At 41.6% G+C, this 20,938-nt stretch overlaps 1 protein-coding gene across 1 annotated transcript in view; it reads right to left on the bottom strand.

Annotated features, from left to right (window-relative positions):
* The window catches only part of cntn5 (contactin 5), a gene marked incomplete at its 3' end in the record, with an annotated part of 120,041 nt that extends 99,347 nt beyond the window's left edge, over positions 1-20,694 (bottom strand). The window contains exon 1 of the mRNA XM_083886402.1: positions 20,589-20,694. Coding sequence (XP_083742528.1) covers positions 20,589-20,643 — 55 coding nt within the window. The 5' untranslated portion in view covers positions 20,644-20,694. The remainder of the gene's footprint in view (positions 1-20,588) is intronic.
* Positions 20,695-20,938: the final 244 nt, after the last annotated feature.

Raw genomic sequence — 20,938 nt, forward strand, 5'->3', positions numbered from 1 at the left:
AAAAACCTCTTCCCAACCTTGTGTCAGTGATTTGTCGAGTGGCCTCAGTTACACTGCCGTTCAAAAGTTTGGGGTCACTTAGAAATGTCCTTATTTTTGAAGTACATAGGTGTATAGAGGCCCATTTCCAGTGTTCTAATGGTACATTGTGTTTGCTGATGGCGTTAGAAGGGTATTGGATGATTAGAAAACCCTTGAAAATCCTTGTGAAATGATCTTAGCACAGCTGAAAACAGTTTTGCTTGTTCTTTGACGAAAGGGCAAAATCATTATTTCGGATAAAAATCATTATTTCTAATCTTGTCAATGTCTTGACTATGTTTTCTATTCATTTTCATTCATTTTGAACACTGTGGGACTGTGGGAGGAAGTCGGAGAACCCGGGAAACCTGAAGAAACCACCTCCCCCCCCCCCCCACACACACACACACAAAGAGAACATGCAAACTCCATGCAGACTGGGTCTTCTTGAGGCAAAGGCAAGAGTGCAAACCACTGCACCAACGGTGTGGCCCAATTGTCAAAATAGTAAGACAACAATTTGGTATTAGTCGATAGTGGCCAAAGTACTGTCAGAAAGTGCAATCAGATACGATCCATGGACCTTAAACATGACACAAAATCCATCCATCCATTATCTACCACTTTATCCTCCACCAGAGGGACGCTGTTCCTATCTCAGTTGACATTGGGCGATAGGCGGGAGTTCCAATTAACGCTGTTTTTTAGTGTGTATCTGCATCATTACCTTGTTTAAGAAGCCCTGAAGGTTCTAAACAGTGTTTTATTGTAATCTCGGGCTCACGGAGATCTCTGAAAGAACCCGGTCTGGTTGCCTAAACAACGGTTCTCCGGAACAGCAGATCCTCCTGCTCTGGGCACTAGTCTGGGCACATCCGGTTGCATTGAACCGCAGAAGAAGAATAACGTCCGTTGTGGAGGTGTTTCACGAGCGACAGTGTCTTCTGACTCTGGGTCTGACTCCGGGTCAAAGTCGTAAAAGGGACTGCGGTGGGGAGTCGTGAGAAAAAGCTATTTTTAAACATTGTTAAATCAATGTTTTGATAATGAGGAGCAGTGCATCCACCGTTCCAGTGGGGGGAGCTGCGCTTCTGAGAGCTGGTGTGCTGAATATGTCACTTCCGGGTATTGGCCAATCACAAGACAGTTGGGAAGCCTCTACGCTGGCTGGCCAATCACAACACACTCTGTCTTCTGGGGGTGAGATTTATGTCTGAAATATCGCGGCTGGGGAACAGCGTCAGAAAAGAGGATTTCTATCGGCTCGTTTACAGCAACTAGGAGGTTTTGACCATAAAAGCAAGTTAATGTATGTAAGTCGACCTCCATAACTAACATATATGTGCAACAGGACCACTCTATGTGAGCTTTAAATAATGTGGGCTGCAAATAATACGCTGTACACTCACGACTGCACCAGCTCAAATGTCTTATTAACATATCAGGTTGAAATGAGGTGAAGGACATATCAGAGTGATACTGTTATCGGTATGAATTCAACGCTGTGATCGTTCACCTCGAAAAAACCATCCCTCGAAACGACTGAACTGCTGCAGAAACGGCGCGTTAGCAAACAGCTGGGATTACTGATAATATGGAACCTTTGCTGTCTGGGTACAATGTTTTTAAAGAAACAGAAGCCCAGCGAGGGGCTAATCACAATTCTTAACTGGGGAAAGGGAGTGTTTGTTGCACTACACGATAAAGTGCTGTGAAAGAACAGAACAAAACTGGGGGAATAATTATGTGCCTTTGGGGATTTGTCAGCTGCAAAAGCACTGCTATCTACAAATGAAAAGTGGGCAATTACTGTGTCACATATTCTTTTTTTTTGGGGGGGGGGGGTGCAATGTGGGAACTCCATTTAAAATCTAAGGTATTGTGAGTCTATAAATTGATAAGCAAAGCAATTAGTGTGTGGTTGTTAGTCAGTTAAGTCATTTATCTCACTATGAGAATTAGCTTCAATTGAGACATAAAGCGCATTCACGGTGCTGATAGACCACAGTTGGCTGAGCGAGCTCACAGCCCGTAGAACACCACCTTATTCATACAACATCAATGCGAGAGTTTAGTTTAGTAATTTGTTTTTCAACAGTGATTTTGAGTTGTGTTTCTTTTGTTAAAATACTTTATTTCCGAGGAATAACTGCATCTTCTGCTTGTTTAGTAATGTTTCATTGATTTGTCAGGACATTTTTTTTTGGGGGGTCAATGTTGCCGTCACATTTTTTGTGCGATGGCATTATATTGATTACTGTCTAGACTTTCATCAACGGGGAAAGTATGAAATTCTTGTTTCCTTTCTCCCTTGAACAAGTACAGAGTGGTGGCCGAGCAGCACAAGGACACAGTGGAAACGAAAGCACAGTGGAGAGAGAGAGAGAGAGAGAGACAGAGATTCTAAACGTTTACCGCAGCTGTTGACGCTGACCGTGTGTGAAGTGGTGCTCGATAATGTCAGCACTCGTCGTCTTTGTGCGATGAGGTTGTGTTCGACTGCCGGACAAGGCGTGATTTTGTAACAGTGGCCAGAAGCGAGGATGTCGCCCCGGCGTAGTGTGTGGTGTGAGACATGAAACATGTTTGTGCAACGTCACACATGACATGACGAAGGATGAAACAAAACTGCCAAAAATATATCAACAACACGATTGCAATGTGGTCGCCGGGGTTTACGTTAGCCGCTAAATGCTGTCTTTTGGCCGTTGTCATGTAAATTTGGCCGACACAATTTTTTCGTCAAAGACCAAAATGTCTGGTGGAAAAAATGCCAAATAATTAAATCAATGATTAAGGGGTCGTCCAAACGGAAACAGGTTTTTGACGTTCCGTCCACACGGTATTTTTTTGAAAACTAGTGCAGTGTCCGTAGGAAGTATATATTCATAAAGTGGGAGCTGAAGACGATTTTTCAGTTATGGTAATGCATGATAAGCAACGTAAAGGCTAACAACCTCATTAGGCACAATGCAAATGTTTTCATTTTCGATTAGCATTAGCTAGCGTAGCCACTGGCGTGGCTGACAGTCACAACATCAAGCTACGCTAATGCTAATCGAAAATGAAAACATTTCCGTTGTGCCTAATGAGGTTGCACAGTGTTTGTATTATGTTAGCCCTACGCTAACGCTACTCGTAGCCTCGCTAGCTTACCTGTGGAAACAGGTTCGCCAAGTTAGCCGCAAAGTAGTCGCATGCTAATGCAAAATAAATATGTGCTAGCGTATTGGTGAATGGACACCTCGTCGTTTCAGTGTAACACCATGTTCTGCAGTGAACCGTGTGAACACGTCTCAGCCGCTGTGAGGACAGCCTCTTCACTCCCACCTCCCCGCCCCAGACAGCGCAGCTGCTGCTGATGAGCCGCTGCCTGCCTGCTGCACCGTGATAAATCCGCGAAAATTAAAATTCCTCCAAAGTATTTGAAAATCAAGGATGCACCCGATCAGGCCATGCTTAACCAATATCCAAAGTTTTAGGGCGATCTGACTGATGGTCAGCGAGATATGCCTGTCACAGACAGACACACAGACGCAACTCGCTTTATAGATAGATGCCTCCCAGAGTGGGAAAAACCTATCGTTGACTTTAGGATTCGATGGCGTCATATTCCCAACTCTCTCTGATTGTTTGTCAGTTTTACCATCTCCTGTCAATGAAAGGTAACTAAGGTCAGTGTGAAATGACACCAGATATCACGGAACATGTTCTGTCTTTAGAGAGTTCACCCTCAGTGATGGATCTTAAAATAAAGAGAGGAGAAAACAAAACGAGAGCTGCAACTAATGATTATTTTCGTAATTGATTAATCTGTCAATCATTTTCTCAATTAATAAATTAATAGTTTGGTCCATAAAATGTCAGGAAATAGACATTGAAAAAAAAACATTGATCAGTGTGTGTCAAACCCGGGAAATGACGAAGTTTGCGAATGTCTTGTTTTGTCCATAAACCAAAATGATTCAGTTTTAATGATTTCTTTGCTATGTGGAGCAAAAAAAAGCAAAGAAAATATTCACATTTAAGAAGCTAAAACGACCAGAAATCTTGTTTTAATCATGAAAAAAGCTTAAACTCTGTGTGGTCAAAGGTCCGTGTTCTGCAATCAAGGACTGTAAGGACTCGCCGTTTTTTAATCCTCCTTCACATTTAAAAACAAACCTTTTTTAAGTCTGCCATGTACATATGAATCATGAGATTGAGGAAAGGAGATGATGCTAACTGGAATATACTGCATTTGACATACACCAGCCAGATGTTCCTCATACCTAAGTGCTAGGAACAGTATCTCTCGGACTGGAAGCCAGTTGTCACTAGCAGAATCCGTCTGACTGACAACTGAGCTGTCCAAATTTGCAGCGTGGCAGAGAAAACCAGTGTGATGACAAGGAAACAGCTTGTTATATATATATAAATATATATATATATGAAAAGATGATCATGTTGAAACCTGACACCTGCGCAGACTTTACCTAAACACATGCACAACATACTGTCAAAACAAAAGACTAATTTCTCTTCCTAAAATATGGAAGTAAACATGCCATATCATGTCTACCCCGGTTTAATTAATTATTCTTATTTATTATTGTATTATGACACATGTAGGGCTGAAGCAATTAATCCCTCCGTCAACTATTAATCAATTACACAATTGTCTGTCGACTATTTTGATCGTCTATTAATTAATTTGTCTATTATTTAATTAATAGCTTCTTAAAAAAAAAAATTTCTGGTGTTTTTTTTTTGGTCCGTATTAACAAGTGATGAATCATTTTGGTCTGTGGACAAAACGATCATTACTTCTATTTTATTTCTTTTAACATTGAATGACATTTTTATGGACCGAATGATTAAAATGATCTCATTATAAACAACCTGACACTAAACTAAACACTTTTAATGCAAACTAAACACTAAATACATTTCCAGGTTTAAAGGTGCCATATGTAAGAATGTGGCCAAAAACGGTTACTACACTCAAATTCAAAATACCGAGGTCTTTTAGTTTTCGTTTTTTCTGACGTAACTGGCAACCCGTGGTTGCTCGGCAGCTGAGACTCTACTGACTGCAATGATCGGTAGACGGCAGTAGGTGGCGCCACATGCCAAAACACGATTTCAAAACATAAACATGATTTGCAGTCTGCAAAAGATTTTTTTTAATGCAAATATTTTGTCTGTACTGTTGTTGTTGGTGAGTTCAGTTTGTTATACGAACATTATTCCTGAGTCTCTGTGACATATTAGGAGGATTTTATGGCCAGTTGCTTTAGATTTATTACATAATGCACCTTTAAAGCTGGGGTAGGCAACATAGTTTTGGTCTTTTTTGATCATTGAATTCCATAATAAACTTTTATTACAATATAAAATGATTTAGGAGTAAGACTGGATATCAAAAGAGATGTTATTTTGATGAAAAGGTTGCTATTGGCACATTACCATACCAATACCATCTTCTTATAGTGTCTCTGCAAAGTCTCAATTATGATTCACAGACAGTCAAAGACCAGAGAGATATCGAAGTGCAGTGTTGATATTCACATAGTTGTGGCGAGCATGAGACTTTAATACAGTAATCAAAGTTCTTGAGTGATGCTACGACGCTTCTTAACACAAACACGGACTCGCGGTTCGTTTCAGATTCACGTCCGAGTCGCAGAGGTGCCGTGATTTCACTCGACGATCGGTTTGAAGTGCACTATTTCCGCAGTGCACTCGATTGTACCTCATAATATTGGAAAATCTCAACGCTGCTTTTCACGGCGCACTGTACTGCCGACGGCTGTGGAGCGTGTTCCACTGAATTGTACTTAATGTACTGGAGCCAGATGTCCCTACAGTAATAAACGGGTGAGCCAGTAACAAATCCTGACTGCGAGCTCGACTCCCTTTAAGGGAGTGGGGACGGGGGAATATTTAAATATATTCTCTGGCATTTTTCACTTGGATATTTATTCATAAATTACGCATGCGTAAGGATTTTGTTGCTGGAAACACACGATTACATAATTTAAATTCGTGGACAGAAGTTTGAAGAAGCAAAGAGGAGACTCTAAGGGCCAATTCCAATTCCTATCTTGGGATCGTATCTATGTTCCCCCGGGGTCCTATGTTCCCCGGGTCCTATGTGACCGGGGAACATAGGACCCTTTCTCTAAAAAATGTGTTCCCCGCTGTTCACCCAAAGGGTCCTATGTTCCTCGCTTTCACCCAAAAGGACCCGGGGAACATAGGAACCTACCCCTAACCCTAACCCTTTACCCTGGAGCTCCACACCCAGGCTTCCACAAAGTGGGGAACATAGAACCTTTTTTGGGGAAAACGGGGAACATAGGTATGACCCCCCTATCTTGACCCTCAATCTTAACCCTCAAGCTCAACCCTTAATCTTAACTGGCCCTCAAAACCAAGTGTTGAGGGTTATTTTGTCACTTAGAAATGGGACACCCCTTAAATGCAGATACGTCTTCAGACTGTAGGGGGCAGAATAACGCGGAAGCTGCGTCCAGTCTGTCAACTCCAAAAAAGAAGAAGAACACATACGTCACGACTATTTATTACGATCCGTTTGTCAGTCAAGTTATTAGGTTGTCAGTTAGTTATAAGATGATACTCATACAAATACCACAACCACGGACATATTCAGCTGACAGTTACCACACACCACGGCTTATTGAAAAGTAAACCATAGCAAACGATCGCTTGTCCGCACCGGCCGGCTATTGACAAAAGATCGTAAAAAAATTAAAATAAATGTTACGCAACAATGACGTCAGTAATCCATAATATGGGCCTAAACTAAGATAATACAATGGTTTTCATCATTTTTATATCTCTATTAACAAAGAAAATACTTAATTTGTAGCGTACGCGTATCGCTGCCTTGGGCGCCATCTTTGTTATGTGAAAATAGCAAAGCTTTCTGGGTAGCCCTTTCTCCCAAGGGTGGTCTCGGAAAATCTCAATATTGAGGGCGATACAGCCCTTAAACTCGCCCCTCAACTTAATTAATTAAGAATCGGGACAGCACTTGCACTAGAGGGAGCGCGCATTTTTGAGATTGAGGGTTAAGCAAGGAATTGGAATTCACCCTAATTCCCCTCTTTGTGGAGTTAAATTTTAATAATACAATTGTGTAATATGAGTCCTGATAGGATTATTAACAGATTACAGGGATTAATTGCACCGTTTTTGTAAAGAAAAGAAGCAAAATAACACTTCAATCCTGACACACACAAAAAAAAGTCCCCTTTGCTTTGTTTGACTGGTGAAGCTGACGGCCACTTGCTCTTGCTCAGCTGTCACCTTCATCTGATAAATGCAATGACCCTTACAGATCCGTCTGATCTCTATCTTTCAAAGGGGGGCGGAAAATCACAAGCACTCATTGTTGAGTCGGGAAATAAAAGGGCTGCACCTACAGCATTTTTACAGATCTTTAGAGTCCGCGATCGTTTCGGGGTCTTCGCGATAACGTCGACAAAGGAGACAGCGGCCATTTTCTACTCGAACAAAGAACTCCAACTGTTATCTTGTCCTTATCCTGGTACGTCTGTTAGACGGTGTGTTTATAGGAAGTCACCTTATGGTATACATAAAAACCTGGACAGGATTCAGAGAATGGTATTAAGCATCTTTAATATAATAACCATATGAATTCTTGAGCGACGGCCAAAATCTCTCCCATCTTAACTCCCTTGACCTTTGACCCAAGTCCACTCAAGTCCAGTCCGTTCACCCTTGAGGTGTCCATGCGGATATAACGAAATTACCTCCAGCTGTGTGTTCCTCATATATCGCGTTTACAAGAACGGGGATGGATGTGTGGACACAGTACCCTTGACGTTTTGACCACCTAAAATCGAATCAGTTCATCACTGACTGAACGTTTGTGCCAAATCTGAATAAATTCCCCTGTGGACGTTGCTGAGATATCAACCTTCAGGAGAGTAAGTTATAATACAGTATCTCCAAAAGTGAGAAACTAACCAACAAAAGAGGTGAAGGTGAGGCTTAAGAAGAAGCTTTGAATGAACAATGGGGAGATACTGAGAAAGTCTCCTACTTATTAGATCTACATCCATGTGGTCACCGGTTTCGGTACGGCACGGGTGGCAAATTGTGACTCCTGGGGCTTTTCTCCAAAGCCTCCTAGACTGTGTGCTGTGGAATAATGAATTAAAATACCATACAGTAAAGTAGGTGAGACGCCGGGCGAGGGTTCAAAGTAGACGGACATGATTAGCTGTAGACCCGCAAGATTAATGAAGACCTTCACAGGGAGATCATATTGACTGAAGCTGATTAGGCTTGAGACCATTTATTCAGCGGAATATCATTACAGATAGAACAATCCATACATCATATGCAGCCTCACCTCAGCTCCTATCACGGCGGACTACTTACTAAAAACCGAGCCTTATTTTCATGATCCCCACCCCTGCTGTATTATGAGGATTGAACGGGTTTGCTTCAACCTTGCCAGAGCAATGATAACATTATTGTTAAGCAGTAAGATGTATGGCATTAACGCAATCCTGGCTTTTATTGGAAGGTGAAGGGAAAAACGCTCTCTCCAGCACGCTCTGTTGTTAGTCGTGTATATTTAGTTATTTTTCACATCCGTTAAGGAGTTTGTGTTTGCACCCCTATCCATCTGTTGGATCGTTTGATAAGCAGGATAAGAGAGAGAGAAAAAAAGACTTTCACACACACGGCTTTTCGCTTTTGCCAATTTTGTGGAGGGACGAGGGTGTGAGCCAAGTTTGGGGCCGTTAAAGTTTAGTGTAGGACGGAAATTCAGGAAGATAGCATGGGTGCTGTTGTGGAAATTCTCTGCTGCTGGTGAGGAATGAAATAGAGAACTACTGCCGGCCGACAAGTTTTCATTTTCTTTGCAAGGAAAAGGTCAATCTGGAGAAAGACCCAGAGCAAAGTGAGCCCCCCACATTGATACCTGAGCAACTCCCCTTTCGCATTCCTCCAATAGACAAAGGAGTCTGGCTTTCCCGGCCATGTTTTCACACCTCTTTGTCTACTGTAGGTATCAGGGAGCTGTAGGTATCAGGGAGTGACATCTTAATCACACAATATACAATACAAAAGACATAAAAGGACCTGGTATTCTGTGTTGGGCAGGTATAGGGTGATGGACAGTTCTAGCTCTGAGACCCTAACCCCTATCGATTAATCGGTTTGAAGCTTTTTTTATTATTAAAAACACGATTTCTGATCTGTTTTAGCCTCTCAAATGTGAATATTTTCTTTGTTTCTTTGCTCCACATAACAAAGAAATCAGTAAAACAGAGTAATTTTGGTTTGTGGACAAAACAAGACGTTGGAGAACGTCGTCATTTCCAGGTTTGACAAACACCGATCAACGTTTTTCTAACATTTTCTGACCTTTTATGGACCAAACGATTAATCGAGAAAATAAGCGACAGATTAATCTGTTACGAAAATAATTGTTAGTTTTTCAACAATGCAGACGATGATACATTTGCAATTTGGCCCCGGGCTGACGCATCTCACAGGTATTCTATTTAGAAATATAATCCTCCAGTAAAAATCACAACCTTTTCTTTTTGGCTCGAGGCAAAAGAGAACACAAAAGCAAAAGCTTTATTTCACAAACTTCACAGCACCAGGCTCATTGTATGTGCTCGCGTACTCCGCGAATTGCCAAATTCAACATCCCCCAGGTACCGATCATTGTGTTGATCACTCTGTAGCCACTAAATAAGCTTCACTGCCAAGACTTGAACGCCGTGTCCAACTTTTCACGCAATCACTTTTTTTTTTCAGTGTTACTTACTGGCTTAATTTGTGAGTATAAAAAAAAAGGCTGTCACAACTGAGGTTCCCTTGCCAGTTGGAAAACCTCCAGCTCTCCCTGTTGGTGGTGGGCACATATATAGATTTTAAAGTTCTTGATTTTAAGCACAGTGGAACGACAAAGAAGTCAGGACTGTGACTAGGAGATGATTGCTTTATGCTGGTGGTGGCAGGCAGGTGTGTGGCATTTGGTTTAGTGGTATATATACTTGGACACTGGGACATACAGTTGACCTTTGCAGCTTGAAAATGACTTTTAAAAAGCTCCGTATTTTAATAAAAAGGTTGTCGACCTTTGGCAGCTGTGAGAACAACCGGTTAATTAGTGCTGGGTACGTTAACGGCGTCAACGTTAACGCATGTTAGCGTATGCCGCGCTGCCATGACGACTGACCGGAAAAAGACGCCTGTGACGTCGTGTTTACCAGTTAGTTCCGTTAGCTCCTTTAGCGTCGTTAGCGCAATTACAGTCGAACTGGAGAGGTTTGTTTATTAGACGAAAAGAGCAGCGCTACAAATGACCAGCGTACCTGTGTACTACGTGTGCCTCTGTTTTTAAAATTTAGCGCCTGTTAACTGCGTTAGCTCCTTTAGCACCGTTAGCGATCCTACAGTGGAACTGGAGTGGTCTGTCTCATTAAACGAAAAGAGCAGCGCTACAAATAACCAGCGTACCTGTGTACTACGTATGTGTGCCTCTGTTTTTAAAGTTTAGCGTTACTTTCGAGACTAAACAATCGCGAGTCGCGTAAAACATGACGTCTCGCGCGACTTTTTCTGGTAAGTCGTCATGGAAACGCGTCATGCGCTAAAGTTGACGCCGTTAACGTGCCCAGCACTACGTTTAATATGAATAAACATTGTAAAATACAGTGTATGAAAATGATAAATGTCAGTGTCTACCTTTCATTTCTCTATTTTGATGATTGTATATATCGCGATATAGCCACTGCATGGTCCAGGCGTGTGTGATGCATGATGCAAATTCCCAATTTCTCCCCACGCCATAACATTTCTCATGCATGACTCTTTTGCCCTTGGTGGAAATGACTTCATGCGTCACTTTATACAGCATCCATATTCCCCCTGCAACCACTTTTAATATTGAGGCACCTCAGACTGTGCCGAAGGCACGGCTGCATTACTATTCCACACTTAACACTCCAAGCAACATTATATTTCAATCAGTGGCACACTGAAGGGAGGCAGAGAAGAAGAAAAAATAGCCTCAGACATCATGCCTGTCCAGCCCACTAACATGAGAGAAATCTAATTGTCCTGCGCTCTCTTTCTCTCTCTCTGCTTCTGCGTGATTTAAATATCTATGGAGTGAAATATTATCAGTGGACAGCAGAGTGAGAGACAGGTGCAGACACAAACACAACACAACGGCAGATCTATTGTCTTCAAAAGCGAGCATTCTCAGAATATTCAGCAATAACACAAGGTCAATAATCCATTACACACACATGCCATCATACCAAAAATATCACAAAAGACACAAACCCTGCCTCATAGAATAGTTGCTGATTATATATACAGAGAAAAAAAAAATCAGTTTCAAGTACGGCACTCACTAAAATGTGACATGACGCTGATATCGCTCAGTGCTAAAATCATGCTCAAGCTCACAGTACTGTTTTAACTTAAGTGGACAACCACGGTGTTTGATAGACTTTCATTGTGGCCCAGCATTAGTCAAATCATTTTTTTGGTGCAAATTGAACAACTCCCCCATAATCCATGCGGGCGCTTTTAATACATCGACACTTTGTTTTTTTTTGTATCACAATGTTGGAATTTCTGCCAACAATAAAATCCAAATCATTATCGGCATTAAGTTTTTAGCAGTTTGTAGATTAACACATTTTGCCAGATTGTTTTCATCATGACTATTACACTGGGTTGCAAAAATAAATATGTGAATTGTCTATGTCTTTTCAACTGAATTAGGACCATGTTTTTTGCACTGCTGAATCCAAAAATCTCATCCATTTTTCATCAGGTCAGGTTTTTATGCTAGTTTGATTTTGAAAAATCTGATCGTCTGACTAAATTGATTACATTTAGCCCAAGCTTTATCCTGGTCACCAATACCAAAATAAGCATGGTAAGCATGCTTTATGAAACTTGTGACTAGATTCCTGTAAGATGATGTAGCAGAATTCGTCAGGCTTATTTTTGCAAGATTATTCTTATTCTAGCCGAAGCCATTTCATTCACAAAAAAAATTTGTCAAAAGTTGGCACATGCAAAAACTTCAGAAATTGTTTGAAATATAAAATAATTTTGCATCATATGACATGAAAATACCCGTACATGTGAACAAAAACAAACATGTAGCATTGTTCAGAAAGTTGACCTGATTGAGCATGGGATTTTTGGATTCAGCACATCTCATAGGATGTAGCCCCTGTGAGATCGTTATGTCATAGGGCCACACAGTTGATGTAGTAGTTTTCGCTCTTGCCTTTTGGGTTAGAGCCCCGGTTGGAGCAAGGGCCTTTCTGCATGGAGTTTTGCATGTTCTCCCCATTTATGGGTTCCCCGGCTTCCTCCCACAGTCCAACAATATGCAATATGGGGATAAAGTGAATTGGTCACTCTAAATTGACCATATGTAAGTTCAGATTGGCACAGCAACCCTCATGTGTAGGATAAAGGGGTAGAATATGGACCAATTAAAGATTCAGTGCACATTGACTCCAGATTTTTCCCGTATTCTTCCATGTTTGGAAGTTTTTTTTGGCGAAACACATCGACACCCAAACAAACCAACATCAAAAAACAGAATCTCTTTGGCCGGAAGCAATCAACACCGGATGATTCCAGATCTACAGACAAAAACGCAGTCGCAGTAATCTGACTAATTTGATTTCACTTATCGATAAGGCAGCAGCGCTCTGCTGCTAATGTGTGGATGGATGACGGCAGGAAATACAAGTTCCTTGTGGAGATCTGATAAAAAAAAGTCCACAGAGAGTCATCTCTCTGCAATTGCCAAGCAGGAATGAGCTCACAAATTTCTCCCAAGGCTAAAAGAACAGAGCAAGCAAACAAAAGGAAAGACCTGTCATTGCTTGTTATAAGAAAACAACATGCCTGAGGACAATACTGATATATAGTGTGTATCTTCTTCTCAAGGTTTTTATGTGATGCCCTTAAAATTTCATTTGTCGACACTGTCTTTTATCTCCTTGCACTCTCATTCAACAAACTATAGAGGACTTTATAGACGAAGAAACACAGGCCAACTGTATAAATGGACAAACTAGATAAAACAATATATACCGGACATTATACGTCCTGTATTTATTGTGTTGATCTCTGATATGTCACCCTATAAGAATATAGGAGGTTAATAATAATAATAAGAGCATCCGGGATGCTTTCTTTTCAAAGCGGGCGTCACGTTGTCATCTCAGTATTAACCACCGTACGCCTGTTAGCCTCAAGGTGTCCAATTATTCTCATGTCCTGCCACTCTCTTTCGGCCGTGAAAGAATCCATCCGTTTGTTGTACACGTTGCGGCTTCTTCTTCCCGTAGCATTTCCGTAGCGCAGCAGAAGCGAGGTCGACATGACCTGAAGCATCCGTCTTCATTAAGAAGTACCGCCAACGATTTGCACTGTAACAGCCACAATTTAGTTCTTACACTGTTTTTCCTTGTCTGTCTTCATTTAACGTTGAAAACATCGTCTCCGAGAGGGCTCTCCGTATCCAACGCAGCCTGGATCATTTCTCGGCTTTATCTGCTGCTTTATCCCCACATCCAGGTAATGATTATGTGCAGGGGATCTGAGTGAATGTCGCGGGGAGGTCAAGTTTTTCTTTTTTTTTTGCGCAAAGAAGCTTAGCAGCATTTAATAGGTGCTGTTCCACCGTGTACTTATGTCTTGTTGGAACCATTTTATTGGTGTTCCAAACTGATCTTGGACAGACTCTAAGGGGGTATAGATAGGTGCGCGCTGGCCGCGGTTTTTGCATGCGTCCTGTTTCGGTCGTTTTGTTTCAGTGTTAAAAGTCTTTCGGCCGAAAAACCGGAAATGCCTTTTTTGGCCATTTTCGGCCGATATGTTTTGGTGGCCAAAATGTTTCAGATGTTCAGGAATGCAAACTGATATATCCATTTCAAAAACAAGCAATTTGCCGGGTTTCAAATAAATAAAAAAATACACGGATGTGGACAGAGAAAACAAAGTTACACTAGCCATGTGTTTAATTATATATTCTAGACATGTATGCATAATGTATGCATCTACAGTACTAAACCGCAATCCTACAAACTGGGCCACGGTACATAGTATGCAAATGTCAAGACTGTGTGACTATAATTTAATGTTCATCTATTGGAAATTGTTTCATGACACCCTCATTGCTGAAAGGTTAACGACTTGCAGCGTTAAATTTGCATATTATTATATCTGGCTTAATGTGAAAAACGTGAACACACCGTGCACCAAAAAGAGACTCTTCTTCTTTACTGTAATGGCAGGCATTCAGTGGAACTAAACTTGTGGCTGATTTCACAAAACCTCTCCGCAGAAACTTGGGAACATTTTAATTGGATGTGTCCCTGAAAGTCTACATGTTGTTAACCTTTGATGGCTGAAATGGTAATTTCAGCGGGGACTGAAGTAAATATGGTCGCATGTTTCCCTCCAAATGAGCAAATGCAATGTAAAGGTAAAAAAAAAATCTATTTTGCAGTAAAGCCTTACAAAGCCTGCGAGGAGCAGCCTCCATATTTTTTTGAGAGAGGCAATTATTTGCAAAGTACAAAGACAAACAGGAGTCTGTTGCTCTGCGATACATATAATGGCCGTGTAGAGTAAATTCTGCCAACTATATGCGGCCCAGAGTACCAAAGAACCAAATCCTGAGATCAAAAATCAATAGATGGAATGGACTGAAACAAATTAACTGCACAAGCCGGTAAGCCTCCTGCTTAAAAACTTGATAAACTAGTTGAAGTCTTACTAAACAGAAAACCTCCAGCTCATCTACAACAGCTCAGACTAAGTGTTCTTTCAGCCTGTTTGTAAGGATTGGAGATTTACTAATCTCTACTAATTATATTTAGTCCGTGAGGAGGATGGAATAAAATTAATAACGGATGATTTTTTATAATTTGGTAAACAATGAAGTTTCCAGTACTTTAAATACATTCCAATGAACTGAGTGACATCATGTTCCCATTTTTAGACAATAACATAAACATATAGATGAACATTGAACCATTGCACCAACCATGGATTGTGCTGCGAACAGACACAAACATAAAAGATAGAGAAACTTTCATTAATATTTTGAAGGCTATTTCATTTCATTCATTCTACTCTGCATTCATGTGTTGGTCTGAAATTCTTTCAGTGATTTTATTTCTGCAGTGGCCAGTTTTGTTTTTATTGTTTTTTACTGTATTACATGGTGACAGTATTAAACCATTAAGTCCAAGTACTTGGACTAACCATGCACGAAGAAATAATACCACTCGCTATCAACAATTATCAGGATCAATCGAGAAAGTAATGAATGCAGAAAACAAAAGACAATGTCTATATTGGCCCTTTTCCACTATGGTCCTGGCTCACCTCGCCTTGGCACTTGTAAAGCAGTTGTTTTCAGTGTAACTGAATCATTAGAATCAGTTAATGAAAACTATTTGTTCAGTACTTCCTCCATGACCGGAGCACAGACGTCTGCCAGTCGCGATCGGCAGTGCTGTCTCTAAATACACCAGACTCCTTATTTCACTGGTAATTATTGGAGATTAACACATTTTTGGGGGTTTATTAAAGTAGACATATTATACCCTATTTCCCCAAGTGAACCTAGTTCTCTGGTGTACTAATGAACATGTCTGTGACATGCATTGATCAAAAAATACCTTAAGGATGAAGCACCACAGCAGTTCAATCACCCTGAACAAAACAGCCCTGTTCAGAACGCTAGCTTTTGAGTGCCTGTCTCTTTAAATGCAAATGAGACACAGGAAACTACGTCAGCTACGGCAGCTAACATCAGTTAGCATTGGGAAAAACCATAATTTGGTTTGACTTTGCCGTCATATATAAAATGTAAATCCTCTGAGGAAGTTTGTGTAGAACTCTGTGCTGCACTGTGCAACCAAGAATAGAACAACTTTGCCAACTTCCGCTCTTCAGGACACTATTGCCCTCGTCCGCACTCGTGTTTTTTTGAGACAAAGCGGAGCTTCGTGAGACGACAATTCCAGGAATTTGCACATTGTGACGTAGCAATCAGCGCGGAAGTCAACATCGCGTGTTTTATAACCTGTACGTGGACTGAGGAGGACCACAAAAACATGAGTGAGTCACACACACTTTGCCTCCTCATAGGGCCTCCAGAGTCTCAAATGTAAGTATTATGTAAATAGTTGATTTTGCATTATATGTCTCCTTTAAGTCTTTTTAAGCGAGCTACAGTTCAGCATTGTTTTTGGTTTTCGGCATTGGATTGGCGTGGGTTTTTTTCCGGGTTCTCCGGCTTCCTCCCACAGTCCAAAAACATGCGATATGGGGATTAGGTGAATTGGTCACTCTAAATTGACCGTAGGTGTGAGAGTGTGAGTGAATGGTTGTTTGTCTCTATATGTGGCCCTGTGATGGACTGGCGAACTGTCCAGGGTGTACCCCGCCTATCGCCCAATGTCAGCTGAGATAGGCACAGCACCACCCCGTGACCCTCTGGTGGAGGATAAAGCGGTAGATAATGGATGGCTGGATGGATGGCATTGGATTGATTCTTGTGTTGGACGTCTCTTCCTGTCACAGCACTCTGACCAAACTCTTCAGAGCAGGTATTACAAAAAAGTACCTGGGACCAGGCACATATGTGTTTGTACAATGCAGAAATATAAATGTAGTTGTCCTGATATGTACAGTAGGAAAAATCATATTGTCATAATTATTGTTACAGAACAGTTTTTCCGCCCTCTCTTTTAAAGTCTTTAAAGGCTGAGTCTTTCATTGTTTTCTCCGACAAACCCTGAGAGGGGAAGTTAACACCTCAAGTGACAACCAGATAATGAAGGTGTCTTTAGTCTTTTCTTGAGTAATTTAATTTCACTCCGTCACTTTGCCTTGATCTGCCTGACGAACTCCCCCGGAAAAAAGCTCCTGAATTTGAATTGGCAGGAGTGCGGGTTTGCTGAAGTGTACCAACATCCGGCACGCTTGTCTTTTTCCCTCTGCTGAATCCAGGGATTAAAGCACAGGAAAAAAAAAAAAAGCTTCTGACAGAAAGGTAGGGGGGTTGTGGAGGGGGGCGGGGGGGAGGGGAGTTAATTACACTTACTCACTGCTGCGTGCTACTTCTACATTACTCTGTTGATGTTGATGAATGTGCACTAACTGTGAGTCTGCTGCATGAAAACCTGTTCTCTCAATGGAGACGGGTCCACCACGGGACCAGGAGAAATCCCAGTTGGCTTCCACGTCTAAGTGTACACTTTACGGCGCGGCGTTGTTTATCTCGTATATGACCCGCGCTCAGTCGAGATAGCTCGCTCTCATCACGTTAAGAACAAATGTTTTGCACAAATATAAATCAGCGTAAGCAAACGCCGGGGTGAGAGACAGAAGGCATGAGCACAGTGTTTGTTGTGAACACAGAGAACACGACGGAAAGGTAGTTTCTAATTGAATAACACCACGCTGAGAGATACCGTGAGTCCCTTACACTGAGTTAATGTACAGCAATTAGCCAGAACTAAAGCACTGTATGAAGACTGTCCGTCAAGTACATTTCTATATTTCCATACAATAAACCAGGGGGGTCAAAAGTACGGCCCTGCGGACCAGAAACAGCCCATGGGGGAGGTCCAATCCAGCCTACTACTGTTGTAAGAATGCTGAGACCTAGACCTGCAACTAACGATTATATCTCTTTTTGGCCACAAAATGATGCACTTTTAACCATTTCTGTGTTACGTGGAGCAAAGAAACAAAGGAAATATTCACATTTAAGAAGCTAAAGCAATCAGAACTTGCGTTTTAACCCCTTGATGCCGGGAAAGCATTGCAGCGTTTCTACCGTAAACGCCGGTAAAGCGGATACGTCAATTTTCGAGGGGGTTATAAGGGTTCCTCGCGACATTGTTGTTGAAATTACTTCGCGCAAACATGGAGGACTTTTGACAGCGGAGAGATTTCTGAAGGCAGCGATTTTGAGGAGTTTCTCATCTTCGATGACGTCATCGCTGATGACTTCGAAAGCGCTGAACAAATCGTTCGGGATTTATGGTTAAAACATAATTATGTTTGAAGCCTACGAGGTCGGCGATAATGACGATAAATACCACGGGTTGCCAGTTATGTCTGAAAACCAAACCTAAAAGAGCTCGGTATTTTGAATTTGATTATAGTAACCGTTGTTGGCCACATTCTTACGAATGGCACCTTTAATTAAGTAATGTGTCCCCTTTTTATTAGCTCACACTTCAGTTTCAGGAATACTACATAAATGTGTACTAAAATAATCTCTAGATGATGTTGTAATCATATGTGAAATGCTAGAACTTTTAGTTCCAGACACCTGTGACTGAACGTTTTGTACCTTTGTAGATCCACTGTGATATCTGTACGTTGTAAATCGTACAGAGGTCATTATGCTATTATTTTACTCGTCCGGGCCAACTTGAGATCAGACTGCTCTCTATGTGACCCCCTGAGTTTGACAACCCTGCAATAAACCAAAAATCTTCACCATTGCACCAGCAAACCTACTGAATAAATGGCTCGAACTAGAGGAAAAAAACGCATCACTTGCATTGACTCCATCTTATTCAAAGCAACAAAGCAGAATGCAGCAAAAAAAAAAAATATGTCATGTTCAATCATTTGAGCTCAAGGCTGCAGCAAACTGTGCAGATTCCTACGTCGAATTTGAATGTAAATTCATTACATACAGTAGATACAACGCTTTAGCATTTTTGCAGGAACATCAACATCAAATCAAAAACATCGGAAAGTGTTGTTTTTCCCACGTCACGGCCTCAGGTGAGGCGAAGTGCTGTGTGTTTGACACTCAGCAGCTTAAGTAAGTGAACCCTCCTCCGCTGGGTTTAACAAACCATTAAAGGGCAAAATCCAATAGACTGGCAAACACATGCTGTGGCTTCACCGAGGGAGACACTTGATCTGGAACTTAAATTTGTGCACTCATTGCTAATCGGACTAGTAAAGATGTGCTGCCAGGAAAAGCCCCCGACATGTTGAGGTTTTGATTCCTACTGGGGCCACTAAAGCTACAAAGATACTTAAAAGGCACTTTGGATAAAGCATTTCCACCGAGCGAAGCTTTTGTTTTTCTTTGTTTAATTAAGTTGGAACGCGGGTAATGTTTGACGAGCCAGCGAAGCCTGCGATTCGACTAATGTCATTCAAATAAGGCTCTCAGACTGGAGCAGAAATGTGGCCTTGTTTTACCTTCCTCAGTGTCCCTGCTGTTTACAGTCCCCCGCAGACCTTTTTTCTGCAAAAGCCTCTCAAGGAGATTCGACACCAGAACAAGAACGCTCAACGAGCCGTGACAATTCAATATTTTTTAGGACAAAAATGTGGATTCCTTCCACGAGTGTGAAAAGAGACACGACGTGCAACGGCGTTTTAAACTTCCGTAAACAACAATTCTCCAAGCTGTGTCACAATTACAACAACCGTGGTGCCTGACAAGATCATCGTGTGCAACTGCACTCTTAGAAATAAGGGTTCCAGGTGAAACCTTTATAAAAAGGTTCTACCTGGAGCCAAAAAGGGTTCTCCTATGAGGACAAGCCAAAGAACCTTATATGGTTAAGTGTACACGCTTAGAAATAAGGGTTCCAAATGGGTCCTTCTACAAGGGCTGAGGTTCTACCTGGAAGAAAGGCTTTTTCAAGGGTTCTTGGTAACACTAATGGTTCCAGTAAGAACCGTTTTGATCCAGAGAACCCTTTAAAACCCCTTTCCTGAATAAAGGGTTTTAAAAGGGTTCCAGGTGGAACCTTTATGAAAAGGTTCTACCTGGAGCCAAAAAGGGTTCTCCCATGAGGACAAGCCGAAAAACCTTATATGGTTCGACTTGGCACTTTTATTTCTAAGAGTGTGCCTTGTTTAGAGGTACCCCAGCCTTTGACCTGTCAGGATTCAAACTGGCAACCCTCCAGTTACAAGACCAGTTCTAAGCCAAACATCGGTAGACCATTGTACTAGTTGTATTCGCTAATAGAGCGACTGCAGAGTGGTAGAGCGAGTTGTCTTTCAATTGGAAGGTTGAGGGTCCAATTCCCAGCTCCGTGTTTGCTCCTGACAATTGTGCTGGAAATGGTGAATGGGCATGAAAGACGTGTGATTGAAAAAGTGCTGTGTGAATGGTAAAAAAGTGTATACTCTTAGAAATAAGGGTTCCAAAAGGGTCCTTCAACAAGGGCTGAGGTTCTACCTGGCACCCTTTGCTTCGGGAAAGGGTTTTTCAGAAGCAAAGGGTGCCAGGTAGAGGGTTCTTGGTAACACGAATGGTTCCAGTAAGATACATTTTGATCCAGACAACCCTTTATTGAGGAAAGGGGTTTTAAAGGGGTTCTTGGTGGAACCCTCCAAAAGGGTCAAAAAGGGTTCTCCTATTAGGACAAGCAGAAGAACCTTATATGGTTCTACTTAGCACTTTTATTTCTAAGAGTGCACTATATCCCTGAACAACACCTTTAAGAATGTCTCACCTGAAAGGCCACTGATGACAGACAGAAGGAGAAATGGTTTCCATGGTGACCCCATACTTGTTGAAGAGGGTCCCTTCTGCACGAATGTTAGCAGGTTTGCTTCTTCATTAAAGCTGCGTCTGGAAAACAGAGAGAGAGAGTTAGAACAACAGCAGCAGCAGCAGCTCATGGTTATCACACACACACACACTCGGTAAAACCAAACAGCTCTTGCTGAATCCCACACACACACTCTAATTACAGTCCACCACAGCTCTCAGATCGCACTTAAACAAGAAAACCACTAAAGGTCTTGTGCAGAGAAAGAAACATTTTGAGAAATCCGTCGCAGTGACAGCAATTATTCAGCT

Source organism: Microchirus variegatus (genome assembly GCF_963457635.1).
Source record: "Microchirus variegatus genome assembly, chromosome: 3".
NCBI lineage: Eukaryota > Metazoa > Chordata > Actinopteri > Pleuronectiformes > Soleidae > Microchirus > Microchirus variegatus.